The following is a 17,032-nucleotide window of genomic DNA, read 5'->3' on the forward strand; positions in this document are numbered from 1 at the left end:
GCTTCGATGCTGGGATGTTGGCCTGAGCGAGTATACTGACATTGGGGCACCTATCCTGCCAATGGATTTGCAGGATCTTGCAGAGGCAGCATTGGTGGTACCTCTCCAGTGCTTTGAGGTGCCTCCTGTACATGGTCCATGTCTCTGAGGCATACAGGGGGGCGGGTATCGCCACCCCTCTGTAGACCATGAGCTTGGTGCTGGGTTTGAGGTCCTGGTCTTCAAACACTCTCTTCCTCAGGCGATCGAAGGCTGCATTGGCACACTGAAGGCGGTGTTGGACTTCGTCATCGACATTCGGAATTACTCCCTCCAAGTCATTACAAAAGAAGTCATGTCCTCTCCAAACAAATAACTTAAGCAAAAGTAATGACTCTGGTGATAAACACGATGGAATTCCGAGGCAGACTAAAATGACTGAAAATAAACAAATCCCCAGGGACACTTGGTATTGTCCCAAAGTGCCAAGATAAAGAGATTTTGAGGCATTGGCAATCATTATGAAGGTGTCACTGAACACAGAAGAGTTACAAGCTTATTGAAACAGGCTAATGTGGTGCCACTATTCAAAACTGTGATACAACAGATACAGACTGCTATATACTCATCAGTCTTACTTCAATTACATGTAACATAAAGTAATGGATAAAAAGAAGTAAGTTTGAGGATTACCTGTACAATAAAACCTCCTTGGTGTCTTTGTGAAAGCCAGATTTGCTGGAAGTTGCCATGACACTTTTGCCCTCATGCATTCTGGCCTCTCAGATCTCTTCAAGGAAGAATCTACAATAATCAGATGGCTCATGATGACATAGTGTACCTTCTGCTGCCATGGAGCATGAGACCTCTGTGAGTTGTGAACACACAGTTTGCTACAATGAGACATTTGCTTATACAAGAATTATAATTGAGAGAACTATAGGGTTTTAAGAAGAGCTTTCGTTGCCTTGATAGATCTGGAGGGGTTCTGCAAAGTAATTCTGAGCGTGTCTCCTGCATAGTGATAGCTTGCAGTGCCCTGCACAACTTTGCAGTCCAAAAAGGCTTGACATAAGAATCCCGGGGAGGTGGGCCCAGCTGCTTTGGAGGCACAAGATCATGGAGTGGAGCATTATGAAGACTGGAGGACTACTCAGTGATGACTGTAAGGGCCATCAGATTGTACCTTATCAATGAAGTGTTCTCATCTGTTTAGCAGTCTCTATTTACTCCATTTACCCTGCCTTCACTAAAATTCCATTTCCTTTGATGTAGTGTCCATCCTAGAACCTCACACCACATCAGACCTCTTTGGAACAGGAATATGAACAACTTGCATTTGTACAGCACCTTTAACAGTAAATATTCCAACTTGCTTCACAGTCACTGAGCCAAGGGTGGAGATATTAGCAGGGTTGACCAAAAGCTTCATCAAAGAGGTGGGTTTTATGGAAGGGTTTAAAAGAGGAGAGGACGGTGGAGAAGTGGAGTGGTGTAGGAAGGAAATTCCAGAGCACTGGGTCTATGTTTCTGAAGGCATGGCTGCCAATCATACGGCAAAGGACATGATGTTGCGCAAGATGCTAGAGTCAGAGAAATGGATAGTTTGGTAGGTGGGGCAGGGGGCTGTAGTAGTGGAGGAGGTTACAGAGTTAGGACAGTGTGAAGCCTTGGCGTGATTTAAACACAAGGATGAGAATTTTAAATTTGAGCCAGAGAATGTAGGCCAGCAAGGAAAGGAGTGATGGGTAAACGAGACTCGGTGTGGGATGGGATACGGACAACAGAGTTTTAGATGAGCTGTTGTTTAATGAGGGTGGATAGGGAGGCCAGCCAGAAGAATACTAGAATAGTTGAGTGTGGAAGCAAGAAGGGCATGGATGAGGATCGCAGTTCGCAGATGAAATGCGCCAGGGCGGAGGCAGGCGATGTTAGGGAGGTGGACAGAGGCAGTTTTTGTAATGGAGAGGATGAGGTCAGAAGCTAAGCTCGGGTTTGAAAGTACACTGAGATGGAGACAGCGGTTGGGGAAGGAAATAGAGAGAATGGCAAGGATAAGGATTTGTGCCAGGGGCTGAAGGTGATGGCTTCGGTCTTTCCAGTGCTTAGTGGGAGGAAATCATAGCTCATTTGAGACTGGATGTTGGACAAGCAGAGGAGGAGTTAAAAGACAGGGTGGAGGTAGAGCTGGGTGTCATCAGTGTATATGTCTGCAGATGATGTTGTCAAAGAGCAGCCTTTAGATTGGGAAGAAAGGAGATGAAGCAGTCCGTGCCCACATGCAACCAGACCTTGACAACATTCAGGCTTGGGCTGATAAGTGGCAAGTAACATTCACGCCACACAACTGCCAGGGAATGACCATCTCCAACAAGAGAAAGTCTAACCACCTCCCCTTGACATTCAATGGCATTACCATTATTGAATCCACCACCATCAACATCCTGTGGGTCACCATTGACCAGAAACTTAACTGGACCAGCCACATAAATACTGTGGCAACAAGAGCAGGTCAGAAGCTGGGTATTCTGCGGCGAGTGTCTCACCTCCTGACTCCCCAAAGCCTTTCCACCATTTACAAGGCACAAGTCAGGAGTGTGATGGAATACTCTCCATTTGTCTGGATGAGTGGAGCTCCAACAACACTCAAGAAGCTCGACACCATGCAGGACGAAGCAGCCCGCTTGATTGGCACCCCATCCACCACCTTAAACATTCACTCCCTCCACCACCGGCGTACCGTGGCTGCAGTGTGTACTATCTACAAGACGCACTGCAGCAACTCGCCAAGGTTTCTTCCACAGCACCTCCCAAACCCGTGACCTCTACCACCTAGGAGGACAAGGGCAGCAGGCGCATGGGAACACCACCACCTCCAAGTTCCCCTCCAAGTCACACACAATCCTGACTTGGAAATATCTGGAACTCCCTCCCTAACAGCACTGTGGGAGTACCTTCACCGCACGAACTGCATCTGTTCAAGAAGGTGCCTCACCACTGCCTTCTCAAGGGCATTTAGGGATGGGCAATAAATGCTGGCTTTGCCAGTGACACCCACATTCCATGAAAGAATAAAATAAAAAGATCAGTGCCACTGACACCTCTCTCGACATGGCACATGAGTCACTTTTTTGAGGATTACTGCCACGGGCACACAGGAGGCTTTCTCTCTTTTGCTCACATTTCACCCAGGGGCCTCTGAAGGTCAGCCTCATTGAAATGTTCTTTTCTGCTTCTTTCCAGTGAGATGCCCCCTTCTTTGGGTGCCTCTGTCAGCTGCTCCATTATTTTAAAGTGTCACAAAATCTCACATGATTCCAATATTACAACTGACAGTCAATTCAGTCTTGCATAAAGTACATGACTGAGAACTGTCTCCGGCTCCAACTGAAATTCCACCCTTCATGTTTTGGATCCACCCAGGATTACAGATACCTCCAAGATATTCAGCGTTCCTTGAAAAACTGCTCTTTTTTTTTATTCGTTTATTGGATCTGGGCATCACTGGCAAGGCCAGCATTTATTGCCCATCCCTAGTTGCCCTTGAGAAGGTGGTGTTGAACCGCCTTCTTGAACCGCTGCAGTCCCTGTGGTGAAGGTACTCCTACAGTGCTGTTAGGGAGGGAGTTCCAGGATTTTGACCCAGCAATGATGAAGGAATGGCGATATACTTCTAAGTCAGGATGGTGTGTGACTTGGAGGGGAACTTGGAGCTAGTGGTGTTCCCATGCGCCTGCTACCCTTGTCCTTCTAGGTGGAATTTATAATGGGGAACAAAGAAATGGCAAACCAATTAAATACATACTTTGGTTCTGTCTTCACAAAGGAGGACACAAATAACCTCCCAGAGATGTCGGGGAACATAGGGTCTAATGAAAGGGAGGAACTGATAGAAATCAGTATTTGTAGGGAAATGGTGTTAGGGAAATTGACGGGATTGAAGGCCGATAAATCCCTAGGGCCTGATAATCTATATCCTAGGGTACTTAAGGAAGTGGCCCTAGAAATAATAGATGCATTGCTGGTCATCTTGCAAAATTTGATAGACTCTGGAACAGTACCCATGGATTGGCGGGTAGCTAATTTTACCCCACTGTTCAAAAAAGGTGGTAGAGAGAAAATGGAGAGTTACAGACCGGTAAGCCTGACATCGGTAGTGGGGAAAATGCTAGAGTCCATTATAAAAGATCGGACAAAGTCAACATGGATTTACAAAAGTTGAATCATGCTTGACTAATCTACTGGAATTTTTTGAGGATGTAACTGGTAAAATAGATAGGGGAGAACCAGTGGATGTGGTGTATTTGGACTTTCAAAAGGCTTTCGATAAGGTCCCGCATAAGAGATTAGCGTGTAAAGTTAAGACACATGGGATTGGGGGCAAGGTATTGACTTGGATAGAGAACTGGTTGGCAGACAGAAAGCAAAGAGTTGGAATAAACGGCTCTTTTACCAAGTGGCAGGCAGTGACTAGTGGAGTACCGCAGGGATTGGTCCTTGGACCCCAGCTATTCACAATATATATAAATGATCTGGACGAGGGAACTAGATGTAATATCTTCAAGTTTGCAGACGACACAAAGCTGGGTGGGCATGTGTGCTGTGAGGAGGATGCCGAGAAACTCCAGTATGATTTGGACAGGTTGGGTGATTGCGCAGAAGCATGGCAGATGCAATATAACGTGGATAAATGCGAGGTTATCCACTTTGGTGTCAAAAACAAGAAGGCAGATTATTATCTGAATGGTAATAGATTGGGAGAAGGGGAAGTGCAACGAGACCTGGGTGTCCTTGTGCACCAGTCGATGAAGGTAAGCATGCAGGTGCAGCAGGCGGTTAAGAAGGCAAATGGTATGTTGGCCTTCGTAGCGAGAGGGTTTGAGTACAGGAACAAGGACGTCTTGCTACAGTTATACAGAGCCGTGGTGTGACCACATCTTGAGTATTGTGTGCAGTTTTGGTCGCCTTATCTGAGGAAGGATGTTCTTGCCATGGAAGGAGTTCAGTGAAGATTCACCAGGCTGATACCTGGGATGGCAGGAATGACGTATGAGGAGAGATTGGGTCGATTGGGCTTGTACTCGCTGGAGTTTAGAAGAATGGGAGGGGATCTTATTGAACCTTATAAAATTCTAACAGGACTAGACAGACTAGATGCAGGAAGGATGTTCCCGATGGTCGGGGAGTCCAGAACCAGGGGTCACAGTCTAAGGATAAGGGGTAAGCCATTTAGGACAGCGATGAGGAGGAATTTCTTCACCCAGAGAGTGGTGAACCTGTGGAATTCTCTACCAAAGAAGGCAGTAGAGGCCAATTCATTAAATATATTCAAGAAGGAGTTGGATATATTTCTTAAGGCTAAAGGGATCAAGGGATATGGAGAGAAGGCAGGAACAGGGTACTGAATTTGGATGATCAGCCATGATCTCATTGAATGGCGGAGCAGGCTCAAGGGGCCGAATGGCCTACTCCTGCTCCTATCTTCTATGTTTCTATGTAAGTGGTCGCGGGTTTGGGAGGTGCTGCCGAAGATGCCTTGGCGAGTTGCTGCAATGCATCTTGTAGATGGTACACACTGTAGCCACGGTACGCTGCTGGTGGAGGGAGTTAATATTTAAGGTGGTGGATGGGGAGTCAATCAAATGGGCTGCTTTGTCCTGGATAGTGTTGAGCTTCTTGAGCTGCACTCATCCAGGCAAGTGGATTCCATCACACTCCTGACTTGTGCCTTGTAGATGGTGGAAAGGATTTGGGGAGTCAGGAGGTGAGACACTCGCCGCAGAATACCTAGCCTCTGACCAGCCCTTGTTGCCACAGTATTTATGTGGCTGGTCCAGTTAAGTTTCTGGTCAATGGTGACCCCCCTGGATGTTGATGGTGGGGGATTTGGTGATGGTAATGCCGTTGAATGTCATGGGGAAGTGGTTAGACTGTCGCTTGTTAGAGATAGTCATTGCCTGGCACTTCTGTGGCACGAATGTTACCTGCCACTTATCAGCAAGCCTGAACGTCGTCCAGGTCTTGTTGCATGCAGGCATGGACTGCTTCATTATCTGAGGAGTTGTTAATGGCGCTGAACACTGTGCAGTCATCAGTGAACATCCCCATTTCTGACCTTATGTTGGAGGGAAGGTCGTTGATGAAGCAGCTGAAGAAGGTTGGGCGTAGGCCAGTGCCCTGAGGAACTCCTGCAGCGATGTGCTGGGGCTGTGATGATTGACCTTCAATCACCACAACCATCTTCCTTTGTGCTAGGTATGACTCCAGCCAGTGGAACATTTTCCCCGATTCCCATTGACTTCAGTTTTACTAGGGCTCCTTGATGCCATGCTCAGTCAAATGCTGCCTTGATGTCAAGGGCAGTCACTCTCACCTCACCTCTGGAATTCAGCTCCTTTGTCCACGTTTGGACCAAGGCTATAATGAGGTCGGGCGCTGAGTGGTCTTGGTGGAACCCAAACTGGGCATCAGTGAGTAGGTTATTGGTGAGTAAGTGCCGCTTGATAGCACTGTCGATGACACCTTCCATCACTTTGCTGATGATTGAGAGTAGACTGATGGGGCGGTAATTGGCTGGGTTGGATTGGTCCAGCTTTTTGTGGACAGGACATACCTGGGCAGTTGTCCACATTGTCGGATAGATGCCAGTGTTGTAGCTGCACTGGAACAGCTTGGCTAGAGGTGCGGCTAGTTCTAGAGCACAAGTCTTCAGCACGATAGCCGGGATGTTGTTGGAGCCCATAGCCTTTGCTGTATCCAGTGCACTCAGCCGTTTCTTGATATCTTGTGGAGTGAATCGAATTGGCTGAAGACTGGCTTCTGTGATGGTGGGGACCTCGGGAGGAGGCCGATATGTATCATCCACTTGGCACTTCTGGCTGAAGATGGTTGCAATCGCATCAGCCTTGTCTTTTGCACTCATGCGCTGGGCTCCACCATCATTGAGGAAGGGGATATTCATGGAGCTTCCTCCTCCCGTTAGTTGTTTAATGGTCCACCACCATTCACGACTGGATGTGGCAGGACTGCAGAGCTTTGATCTGATCCATTGATTGTGGGATCACTTAGCCCTGTCTATAGCATGCTGCTTCCGCTTTTTAGCATGCATGTAGTCCTGTGTTGCAGCTTCCCCAGGTTGCCACCTAATGTTTAGGTACACGTGGTGCTGCTCCTGGCATGCTCTTCTACACTCGTTGTTGAACCAGGGTTGGTCCCCTGGCTTGGTGGTAATGGTAGAGTGAGTGATATGCCGGGCCATGAGGTTACAGATTGTGGTGGAATACAATTCTACTGTTGCGGATGGCCCACAGCGCCTCCTGGATGCCCAGTTTTGAGCTGCTAGATCTGTTCTGAATCTATCCCATTAAGCATGGCGGTAGTGTCACACAACACAATGGAGGGTGTCCTCAGTGTAAAGACGGAACTTCATCTCCACAATGACTGTGCGGTGGTCACTGCTACCAATGCTGTCATGGACAGATGCATCTGCGACAGGGAGAATGGTGAGGACGAGGTCAAGTAGGTTTTTCCCTCGTGTTGGTTCTCTCACCACCTGTTGCATGCCCAGACTGGCAGCTATGTCCTTCAGGACTTGGCCAGCTCGGTCAGTAGTGGTGCTACCGAGCCACTCTTGGTGATGGACATTGAAGTCCCCCACCCAGAGTACATTCTGTGCCCTTGTTTCCCTCAGTGGTTCTTCCAAGTGGTGTTTAACATGGAGGAGTACTGATTCATCAGCTCAGGGAGGGCAGTAGGTGGTAATCAGCAGGAGGTTTCCTTGCCCATGCTTGACCTGAAGCCATGAGACTTCATGGGGTCCAGAGTCAATGTTGAGGACTCCCAGGGCCACTCCTTCCTGACTGTATACCACTGTGCCGCCACCCCTGGTGGGTCTGTTCTGCCAGTGGGACAGGACATACCCAGGGATGGCGATGGAAGAGTTTGGGACATTGGCTGAAAGGTATGATTCTATGAGTATGACTATGTCAGGCTGTTGCTTGACTAGTCTGTGGGACAGCTCTCCCAATTTTAGTACAAGTCCCCAGATGTTGGTGAGGAGGACTTTGCAGGGTTGACTGGGCTGGGTGTGTCGTTGCCGTGTCCGTAGCCGGTGCCGAGGTTGATGCCGGGTGGTCCGTCCGGTTTCGTTCTTATTATTTTGTTTCGTAGCAGTTTGTTACAACTGACTGACTTGCTGGGCCATTTCAGAGGGCAGTTAAGAGTCAACCACATTGCTGTGGGTCTGGAGTCACATATAGGCCAGACCAGGTAAGGACGGCAGATTTCCTTCCCTAAAGGACATTAGTGAACCAGATGGGTTTTTACGATAATCTGGTAGTTTCATGGTTACCATTACTGATCCTAGTAATTATTCCAAATTATTTAATTAACTGAATTTAAATTCCCCAGCTGCAGCATCCTGAGATCCACGCTCAACGCCATGCGGCACCACATGCACGCTCTCGACCTGTCTCTTCAGCAGCACCCACTCTATCTCAAAGCTGTCCTGGTCCCCAGCACCATTTCATCCTTCCTTTAACAAAAAAACTTTTTTTCTTCCTTTCAGGTATCAAGGATCGCAAGCTTCAACAACTCTTGGGACACCAAACCCCCCTTCGGAAACTTCTCCCCCTTCACTTTCCTCTGACCTCATCCTTTCTTCCAATCTCACCCCCTGCTGTGTTTTCACTATCCCCTCTGACCTTCCCCTCTCTGACCCCGACTGGTCAGTCCTCATCTAATTTACAGGTTACAGCAGTACATCATCACTCTCACCCCCCACCCACACCCCCGCTTCAGCGCAGAAGTCGCGTGTTGCAGGGGTGTTGCACTGCAGAAACGCCAAAGGGTATTAACTGAGCCGACTCCCCCGTTCCAAGACGGGTCAACACTGCAGGCGATGGGCGAGAGGGAGTCCCGCCCCTGGGAACAACATCGTCGTAAATGGCTCCGAGCATTTTGAGGGCCAAGTGTCTACACTATTCTCATGGATTAAACTGGAGATATGCCCATGAAGCTGTTAATGCAGTTCTTTGGTCACTAAGAGGTGAACTTAAGCTGTGGAGAGAGATTAAAATTTGCTGCTTTCGCGCTCCCGCGTTGAGCCTTGCCTATAGGAGGCGCACGTTGGGCAACCAAAATGTGCATCTGTGCATTTTCGGATCTGCGCTTTGGTGCCGAGGCTCCGCTCCTGGGGCGCACCAGTGGAAATCGCTCTTCTCTGCGGGGGGGGGGGGGGTTCCTTCGACATCCGATAACCGGACTTAGATAGGCAAACTCCCACTCATGGTTAGACCAAGTGAAGATGGTAGTTTAGAGTAGTTCAATGTTTTACTAAATGGTATTCCATACTACAAGAGTAAAATGTTAAATGGGAATTCATAAAAAAAGCACCGAAAGAGATGGGGGGAAAAGTGTCCCAGCACGTAAGTGGATCTTAGAGAGTTAATTGGGAGAGACAGACTGTGAACGAATTGAATCATCCAGGCTGCTCCGTGTAGGCTGTTGACACTCAGCTCTACCTCTCTACCTCTTCTCTATGTTGTCAGACATACAGTTTTGGATTAGCTGCCATTGTCTTTAGTCCCTGCCACAAACTCCATATTCTTACCATGGATTTCATCTGTATGTCTCTATAACCCCTTTCGCTCCCTTCGCCCCATTATTGGCAGCCATGTCTTCAGCTGTCTAGGCCCCCAGCCTCAGTGAAATGCCATGGCACATTAAAGGTGCTACAATGCAAGTTGCTGCTATTGTTACATACAAACTACAGTGGGCAGCATCCTAGGCCCAACCATCTCCAGCTGCTTCATCAATGACCTCCCCTCCATCATAAGGTCAGAATTGGGGATGTTCACTGATGATTGCAGTGTTCAGTTCCATTCACAACTCCTCAGATAATAAAGCAGTTCATGCCCGCATGCAACAAGACCTGGAAAGCATTCAGGCTTGGGCTGATAAGTGGCAAGTAACATTCAAGCCACACAACTGCCAGGCAATGACTATCTCCAACAAGAGTGCGTCTAACCAGCTCCCCTTAACATTCAATGGCATTACCATCATTGAATCCCTCACCATCAACATCCTGGGGTCACCATCGACCAGAAATTTAACTGGACCAGCCACATAAATACTGTTGCTACAAGAGCAGGTTAGAAGCTATGTATTCTGCAGTGAGTGACTCACCCGCTGACTCCCTAAAGCCTTTCCACCATCTACAAGGCACAAGTCATAAGTGTGATGGAATACTCTCAACTTGCCTGGATGAGTGCAACTCCAACAACACTCAAAAAGCTCAACACCATCCAGGACAAAGCAGCCCCCATCCACCACCTTAAACAGTCACTCCCTCCACCACCGGCGTACCATGGCTGCAGTGTGTACCATCTACAAGATGCACTGCAGCAGCTCTTAGACAGCACATCCCAAACCCGTGATCTCTACCAGTTAGGAGGATAAGGGCAGCAGGCACATTGGAACACCATCACCTCCAAGTTCCCCTCCAAGGCACGCACCATCCTGACTTGGAAATATATCACCGTTTCTTCATTGTTGCTCCACCAAAATCCTGGAACTCCCTCCCTAACAGGGAGTACCTTCACCATACGGACTGCAGTGGTTCAAGAATGCGGCTCACCACCACCTTCTCAAGAGCAGCTAGGGATGGTCAAGAAATGTTGGCCTTGCCAGCAACGCCCACATCTTGTGAATGAATAATAAAATACTCTGCATAGTGTATCAGCTAAAACTCCCTTGAGAATAGCCAGCACTCACTGAGATTACTCACGAGTAGAGACTGGAAGAATGTTGGCAACCAAGGCCAGGTTCAATATCCAAGTTCACAAACCCAAGGTTCCTGGGAAAATGCCAGGCCTCAATTGTGGATACTATTGGAGGTATTTCTTACACAAAATGAATAATTTCATGTCTACATTTAGTGATTTCTTTCAGAAATGTTTAACATTTGATGTTTAATAAAACCGCTGTTCTTAGGAAGCATAGCGGAGTGGGTGGGTAACAACATGACTGCTCATGGGTATTTGCAAAAAATATTTCAATGAATTGATTGGCTGCTATTGCGATGGCTGCCCGGTTGCCAATTGGCCATTGACTGTTCTTTAATGAATGGAAAGAAAGTAACTTGATAGATATTGATTTTTTTATCGACTAAGTAATTTCAGCCATTCAGTATTCTTGGCTGCCTGGGGACATGCCAGAAAGGTCCCCATGCAACAGTCTATTTCTTCGCCACAGATGCAAGTCTTTCCATCAGTTAGAAAGATGTGTGTTGCCCTTTCAGGGAAACCATGTATCTTCAATAACAATGGCTTAAGTGCTCTAAGACTAAACATTCACTAACGAAATAAGTTCGGGACACATTACTAAAAAGGCATAATCATATCAATGGATATAACTTCTTGATATAGAGGCAAAGTTAACAAAAACAGTTACGAACGTTTGGGACCTACCCGCGACATCCAAGTCAGCCTTGAAGTGCAAAAGATGAGTGTGAATATTCCCTAAAACGTTCTCTTCAAGCTTTGCTCCATAGTTAACTCCGTCTTTAAAAAGAAGTGAAGTTAGTGGATACCCTGTCGGGTGCACCTTGGTCTCAATCACCCCATTGTTGTGGAATATGAAATCAAAAACATAATCATAGTTGCCCATGCTTGATATTGATCTTATGACCAGCACGTTGTCGGCTAATCCTCCATAAGAGGGGCGAGTATACCAGCCGGAATAGTGACGTCTCAGGGGTATTTCCCGATTTTGTTCAAAAACACAAATGGAATGTCTTTTCCGCTCTGGCTCTTCGCTGTCTAGTAAGTGAAAGGTGTCGATGTATGTTGCAGTATAGGGACAGTCCACGCCTCTCACAAGCTCATTAGAACATTTCCCAATTCCATAATGGCTGTCTAAAAACTTCGTCCTCAGTAAAGCTGGTGTATCCCCTCCATAAACAGAATTGACCTCCTGTATACTTAATTCATAGGCGACCCTTTCCTCCTGGAACCTGATATCAAACAACTGTAAACCAGTTACAGTACTAAGCCGAAAGGCAAAATCCCACCCAGCGTTCTGAACATGATTGTGGTGAACACGGTATCGTTGGCCTTGTGGGTGATACTGCAATGGGGCGATGGTTTTAAACTTCTGACGAGGTTTCAGCGATGCATAGTTGGGACCAGATTCATTTCGATGCAATGTTATCTTCTTCACAGACCCTCTATCATACTGATCTACCAGCTCACCAATACTGTCAAAGTACTGGCCATTGTAAAGGACTTTCTTCACACTCCACTCTGAGACATTCGTGCTGCTGTGATCCATCAGTACTTCAAACCCCAAAGGATGCAAAAATAAACCACTGATGTTTCTAACAAAGGGGAACCAGGTTTCTCTGTCGCCCGGTTTGAAGCCGCGAGGCGATGAGTCCAGGGGAGTCAATTTTTCCCAATCGGAGCCAAAACTTTCCCTAAGAAGCCTAGAAGCTTTCTCTAATCCCATTCGTGAAACGATCTTTTTATATTCAGCGGTTGTCACTGGTCTGGAGTTAAAGTTGAGGTTCTGGTATTTGTGAGAAGTAACGTTCTTATGGTAGGTTGGATTAGAAAGAGGTCCCACAATGTATTCGGTTATATTGGGGTCAGTTTGAGCCCCAAATATCACCACAGCTCTGGCTTCCTTCATTGGCTGAGCTGTACCCTCGTCTAAAAACATCAAGACATCCCTTTTATCGGGGACTTGCAATTCGATCAGGTAAATGAAATTATCGGATGGAAGTGCGTTACTGCAATTCACGAGGTTCACCCCAAGGTTCTGCTTCAGGTACTCCACAGTTTTCAGCAGTTCCTCAGATCCGAGATCTGCAAAGACTTCGCTCAGCCTGCTCTTCTGAGATATGTCGTAGATCTCCTTATATATCTCGGGGTTCTCGCAGGCTGCCGACCTCGACATCCCCACCAGCAGTATCCAGTTCAGGGCGATAATCGCTGCCAACGCCACCGCCAAGAGAACGAATAAAACCTTCAAATTCATGATGAACCGAAGAACTGGCAAAGTGTGAAACGGCCGTCTTGTTTTTAAACTCTTCTGATCGTTTCGCTGTTGATCAGTAAAGTGCCTGTCGCCTCCACCCACCGTCTAACACGGCATGCGATCTGCTCAATACATTTCTTTCCAGGACTTTGGGTCTGGAATGTACGTCCCAGAGTGCTCTGCAATCCGGGGTACTTTTCTGAGAATTTAACTGTTCGTTGACATAGTGAATAAACATTCTCGCCCCCCATCTCGCCTCAGCTGCAGAATTCACAGTTCCCGTGGAAATAAAACCAGAATCTGTAATATTAAATGTAATAATCAGCCACGTCTGGTCATCTGGACAAGAATTGGATAAGATGACCCATGGTGAGAGGAAATAAATACAAATAGATACAGGAGTTAAGCTCAGTGATGTTTCTTTCCTCTCTCGGTTCTTTGTAATCATCCCTGCCTCAACTTCCCCCCAATTGTCAGAGAAAATGGGGACATTGAGAGAGCTGAGAACCATAAAAGATGCAAATGAGCTTGAAACGGAAGAGAGGACAAGATGGCAAACATTCGGGATTCTTCTTCTTAGGCAGTCCCTCGGAACCGAGGATGACTTGCTTCCACATTAAAAATGAGTTCTCAGGTGACTGATGAGTCCAATGCGGGACCTACAGTCTCTGTCACAGGTGGGGCAGGTGGTGGTTGAAGGGGCGGGTGGGTGGGGTGCTTGGGTTGACGTGCACTCTTTGCGCTGCTTGCGTTTGGCTTCCGCTTGCTCCCGACGAAGAGACTTGAGGTGTTTGGCGCCTTCCCGGATGCTTCTCCTCCACTTTGTGCGGTCTTGGGCCGGGGATTCCCAGGTGTCGGTGCGGATGTTGCACTTCTTCAAGGAGGCTTTGAGGGTGTCCTTGAAGCATTTCCCCTGTCCACCTGGGGCTCTCTTGCCGTGCCAGAGCTCCGAGTAGAGCGCTTGTTTTAGGAGTCTCGTATTGGGCATGCGGACAATGTGACCCGTCCATCGGAGCTGGTCGAGCGTGGTCAAAGCTTCGATGCTGGGATGTTGGCCTGAGCGAGAACACTGACATTGGGGCACCTATCCTGCCAATGCATTTGCAGGATCTTGCAGAGGCAGCATTGGTGGTACCTCTCCAGTGCTTTGAGGTGCCTCCTGTACATGGTCCATGTCTCTGAGGCATACAGGAGGGCGGGTATCACCACCCCTCTGTAGACCATGAGCTTGGTGCTGGGTTTGAGGTCCTGGTCTTCAAACACTCTCTTCCTCAGGCGATCGAAGGCTGCATTGGCACACTGAAGGCGGTGTTGGACTTCGTCATCGACATTCGGAATTACTCCCTCCAAGTCATTACAAAAGAAGTCATGTCCTCTCCAAACAAATAACTTAAGCAAAAGTAATGACTCTGGTGATAAACACGATGGAATTACAAGGCAGACTAAAATGACTGAAAATAAACAAATCCCCAGGGACACTTGGTATTGTCCCAAAGTGCCAAGATAAAGAGATTTTGAGGCATTGGCAATCATTATGAAGGTGTCACTGAACACAGAAGAGTTACAAGCTTATTGAAACAGGCTAATGTGGTGCCACTATTCAAAACTGTGATACAACAGATACAGACTGCTATATACTCATCAGTCTTACTTCAATTCCATGTAACATAAAGTAATGGATAAAAAGAAGTAAGTTTGAGGATTACCTGTACAATAAAACCTCCTTGGTGTCTTTGTGAAAGCCAGATTTGCTGGAAGTTGCCATGACACTTTTGCCCTCAAGCATTCTGGCCTCTCAGATCTCTTCAAGGAAGAATCTACAATAATCAGATGGCTCATGACAGAGTGTACCTTCTGCTGCCATGGAGCATGAGACCTCTGAGTTGTGAACACACAGTTTGCTACCATGAGACATTTGCTTATACAAGAATTATAATTGAGAGAACTATAGGGTTTTAAGAAGAGCTTTTGTTGCCTTGATAGATCTGGAGAGGTTCTGCAAAGTAATTCTGAGCGTGTATCCTGCATAGTGATAGCATGCAGTGCCCTGCACAACTTTGCAGTCCAAAAAGGCTTGACATAAGAATCCTGGGGAGGTGGGCCCAGCTGCTTTGGAGGCACAAGATCATGGAGTGGAGCATTATGAAGACTGGAGGACTACTCAGTGATGACTGTAAGGGCCATCAGATTGTACCTTATCAATGAAGTGTTCTCATCTGTTTAGCAGTCTCTATTTACTCCATTTACCCTGCCTTCACTAAAATTCCAATTCCTTCAATGTAGTGTCCATCCTAGAACCTCACACCACATCAGACCTCTTTGGAACAGGAATAAGAAAACTTGCATTTGTACAGCACCTTTAGCAGTAAATATTCCAACTTGCTTCACAGTCACTGAGCCAAGGGTGGAGATATTAGCAGGGTTGACCAAAAGCTTCAAAGAGGTGGGTTTTATGGAAGGGTTTAAAAGAGGAGAGGACGGTGGAGAAGTGGAGTGGTGTAGGAAGGAAATTCCAGAGCACTGGGTCTATGTTTCTGAAGGCATGGCTGCCAATCATACGGCAAAGGACATGATGTTGCGCAAGATGCTAGAGTCAGAGAAATGGATAGTTTGGTAGGTGGGGCAGGGGGCTGTAGTAGTGGAGGAGGTTACAGAGTTAGGACAGTGTGAAGCCTTGGCGTGATTTAAACACAAGGATGAGAATTTTAAATTTGAGCTAGAGAATGTAGGTAAGCAAGGAAAGGAGTGATGGGTAAACAAGACTCGGTGTGGGATGGGATACGGACAACAGAGTTTTAGATGAGCTGTTGTTTAATGAGGGTGGATAGGGAGGCCAGCCAGAAGAATACTAGAATAGTTGAGTCTGGAGGCAAGAAGGGCATGGATGAGGATCTCAGTTCGCAGATGAAATGCGCCAGGGCGGAGGCAGGCGATGTTAGGGAGGTGGACAGAGGCAGTTTTTGTAATGGAGAGGATGAGGTCAGAAGCTAAGCTCGGGTTTGAAAGTACAATGAGATGGAGACAGTGGTTGGGGAAGGAAATAGAGAGAATGGCAAGGATAAGGATTTGTGCCAGAGGCTGAAGGTGATGGCTTCGGTCTTTCCAGTGCTTAGTGGGAGGAAATCATAGTTCATTTGAGACAGGATGTTGGACAAGCAGTGGAGGAGTTAAAAGACAGGGTGGAGGTAGAGCTGGGGGTCATCAGTGTATATGTCTGCAGCTGATGTTGTCAAAGAGCAGCCTTTAGATTGGGAAGAAAGGAGATGAAGCAATCCGTGCCCACATGCAACCAGACCTTGACAACATTCAGGCTTGGGCTGATAAGTGGCAAGTAACATTCATGCCACACAACTGTCAGGGAATGACCATCTCCAACAAGAGAAAGTCTAACCACCTCCCCTTGACATTCAATGGCATTACCATTATTGAATCCACCACCATCAACATCCTGTGGGTCACCATTGACCAGAAACTTAACTGGACCAGCCACATAAATACTGTGGCAACAAGAGCAGGTCAGAGGCTGGGTATTCTGCGGCGAGTGTCTCACCTCCTGACTCCCTAAAGCCTTTCCACCATCTACAAGGCACAAGTAAGGAGTGTGATGGAATACTCTCCATTTGCCTGGATGAGTGGAGCTCCAACAATACTCAAGAAGCTTGACGCCAGACAGGACAAAGCAGCCCATTTGATTGGCACCCCATCCACCACCTTAAACATTCGCTCCCTCCACCACCGGCACACCGTGGCTGCAGTGTGTACCATCTACAAGATGCACTGCAGCAACTCGCCAAGGCTTCTTCCACAGCACCTCCCAAACCCGTGACCTCTACCACCTATGAGGACAAGGGCAGCAGGCGCATGGGAACATCACCACCTCCAAGTTCCCCTCCAAGTCACACACAATCCTGACTTGGAAATATATCGCCGTTCCTTCATCGTCGCTGGGTGAAAATCCTGGAACTCCCTCCCTAACAGCACTGTGGGAGTACCTGCACCACACAAACTGCAGCTG

General features: G+C 47.4%; 1 protein-coding gene across 2 annotated transcripts in view; it reads right to left on the reverse strand.

Moving 5' to 3' along the window:
- Nucleotides 1-13,281, reverse strand: part of LOC147101193 (amine oxidase [copper-containing] 3-like) — a 39,650-nt gene extending 26,369 nt beyond the window's left edge. The window contains exons 1-2 of one of the 2 annotated variants that reach the window (XM_085966417.1): nt 11,448-13,281; nt 673-783 (exon numbers count right to left, since the gene is read on the reverse strand). In XM_085966417.1, the coding sequence (XP_085822543.1) occupies nt 673-783; nt 11,448-13,017 (1,681 nt within the window). In that variant the 5' untranslated portion in view covers nt 13,018-13,281. The remainder of the gene's footprint in view (nt 1-672; nt 784-11,447) is intronic. The other variant, XM_085966418.1, reaches the window with a different exon arrangement.
- Between the last annotated feature and the right edge of the window lie 3,751 nt (nt 13,282-17,032).

Source organism: Somniosus microcephalus, chromosome 24, assembly GCF_052327205.1.
Source record: "Somniosus microcephalus isolate GS21.2 chromosome 24, FLI_Smic_1.0, whole genome shotgun sequence".
NCBI lineage: Eukaryota > Metazoa > Chordata > Chondrichthyes > Squaliformes > Somniosidae > Somniosus > Somniosus microcephalus.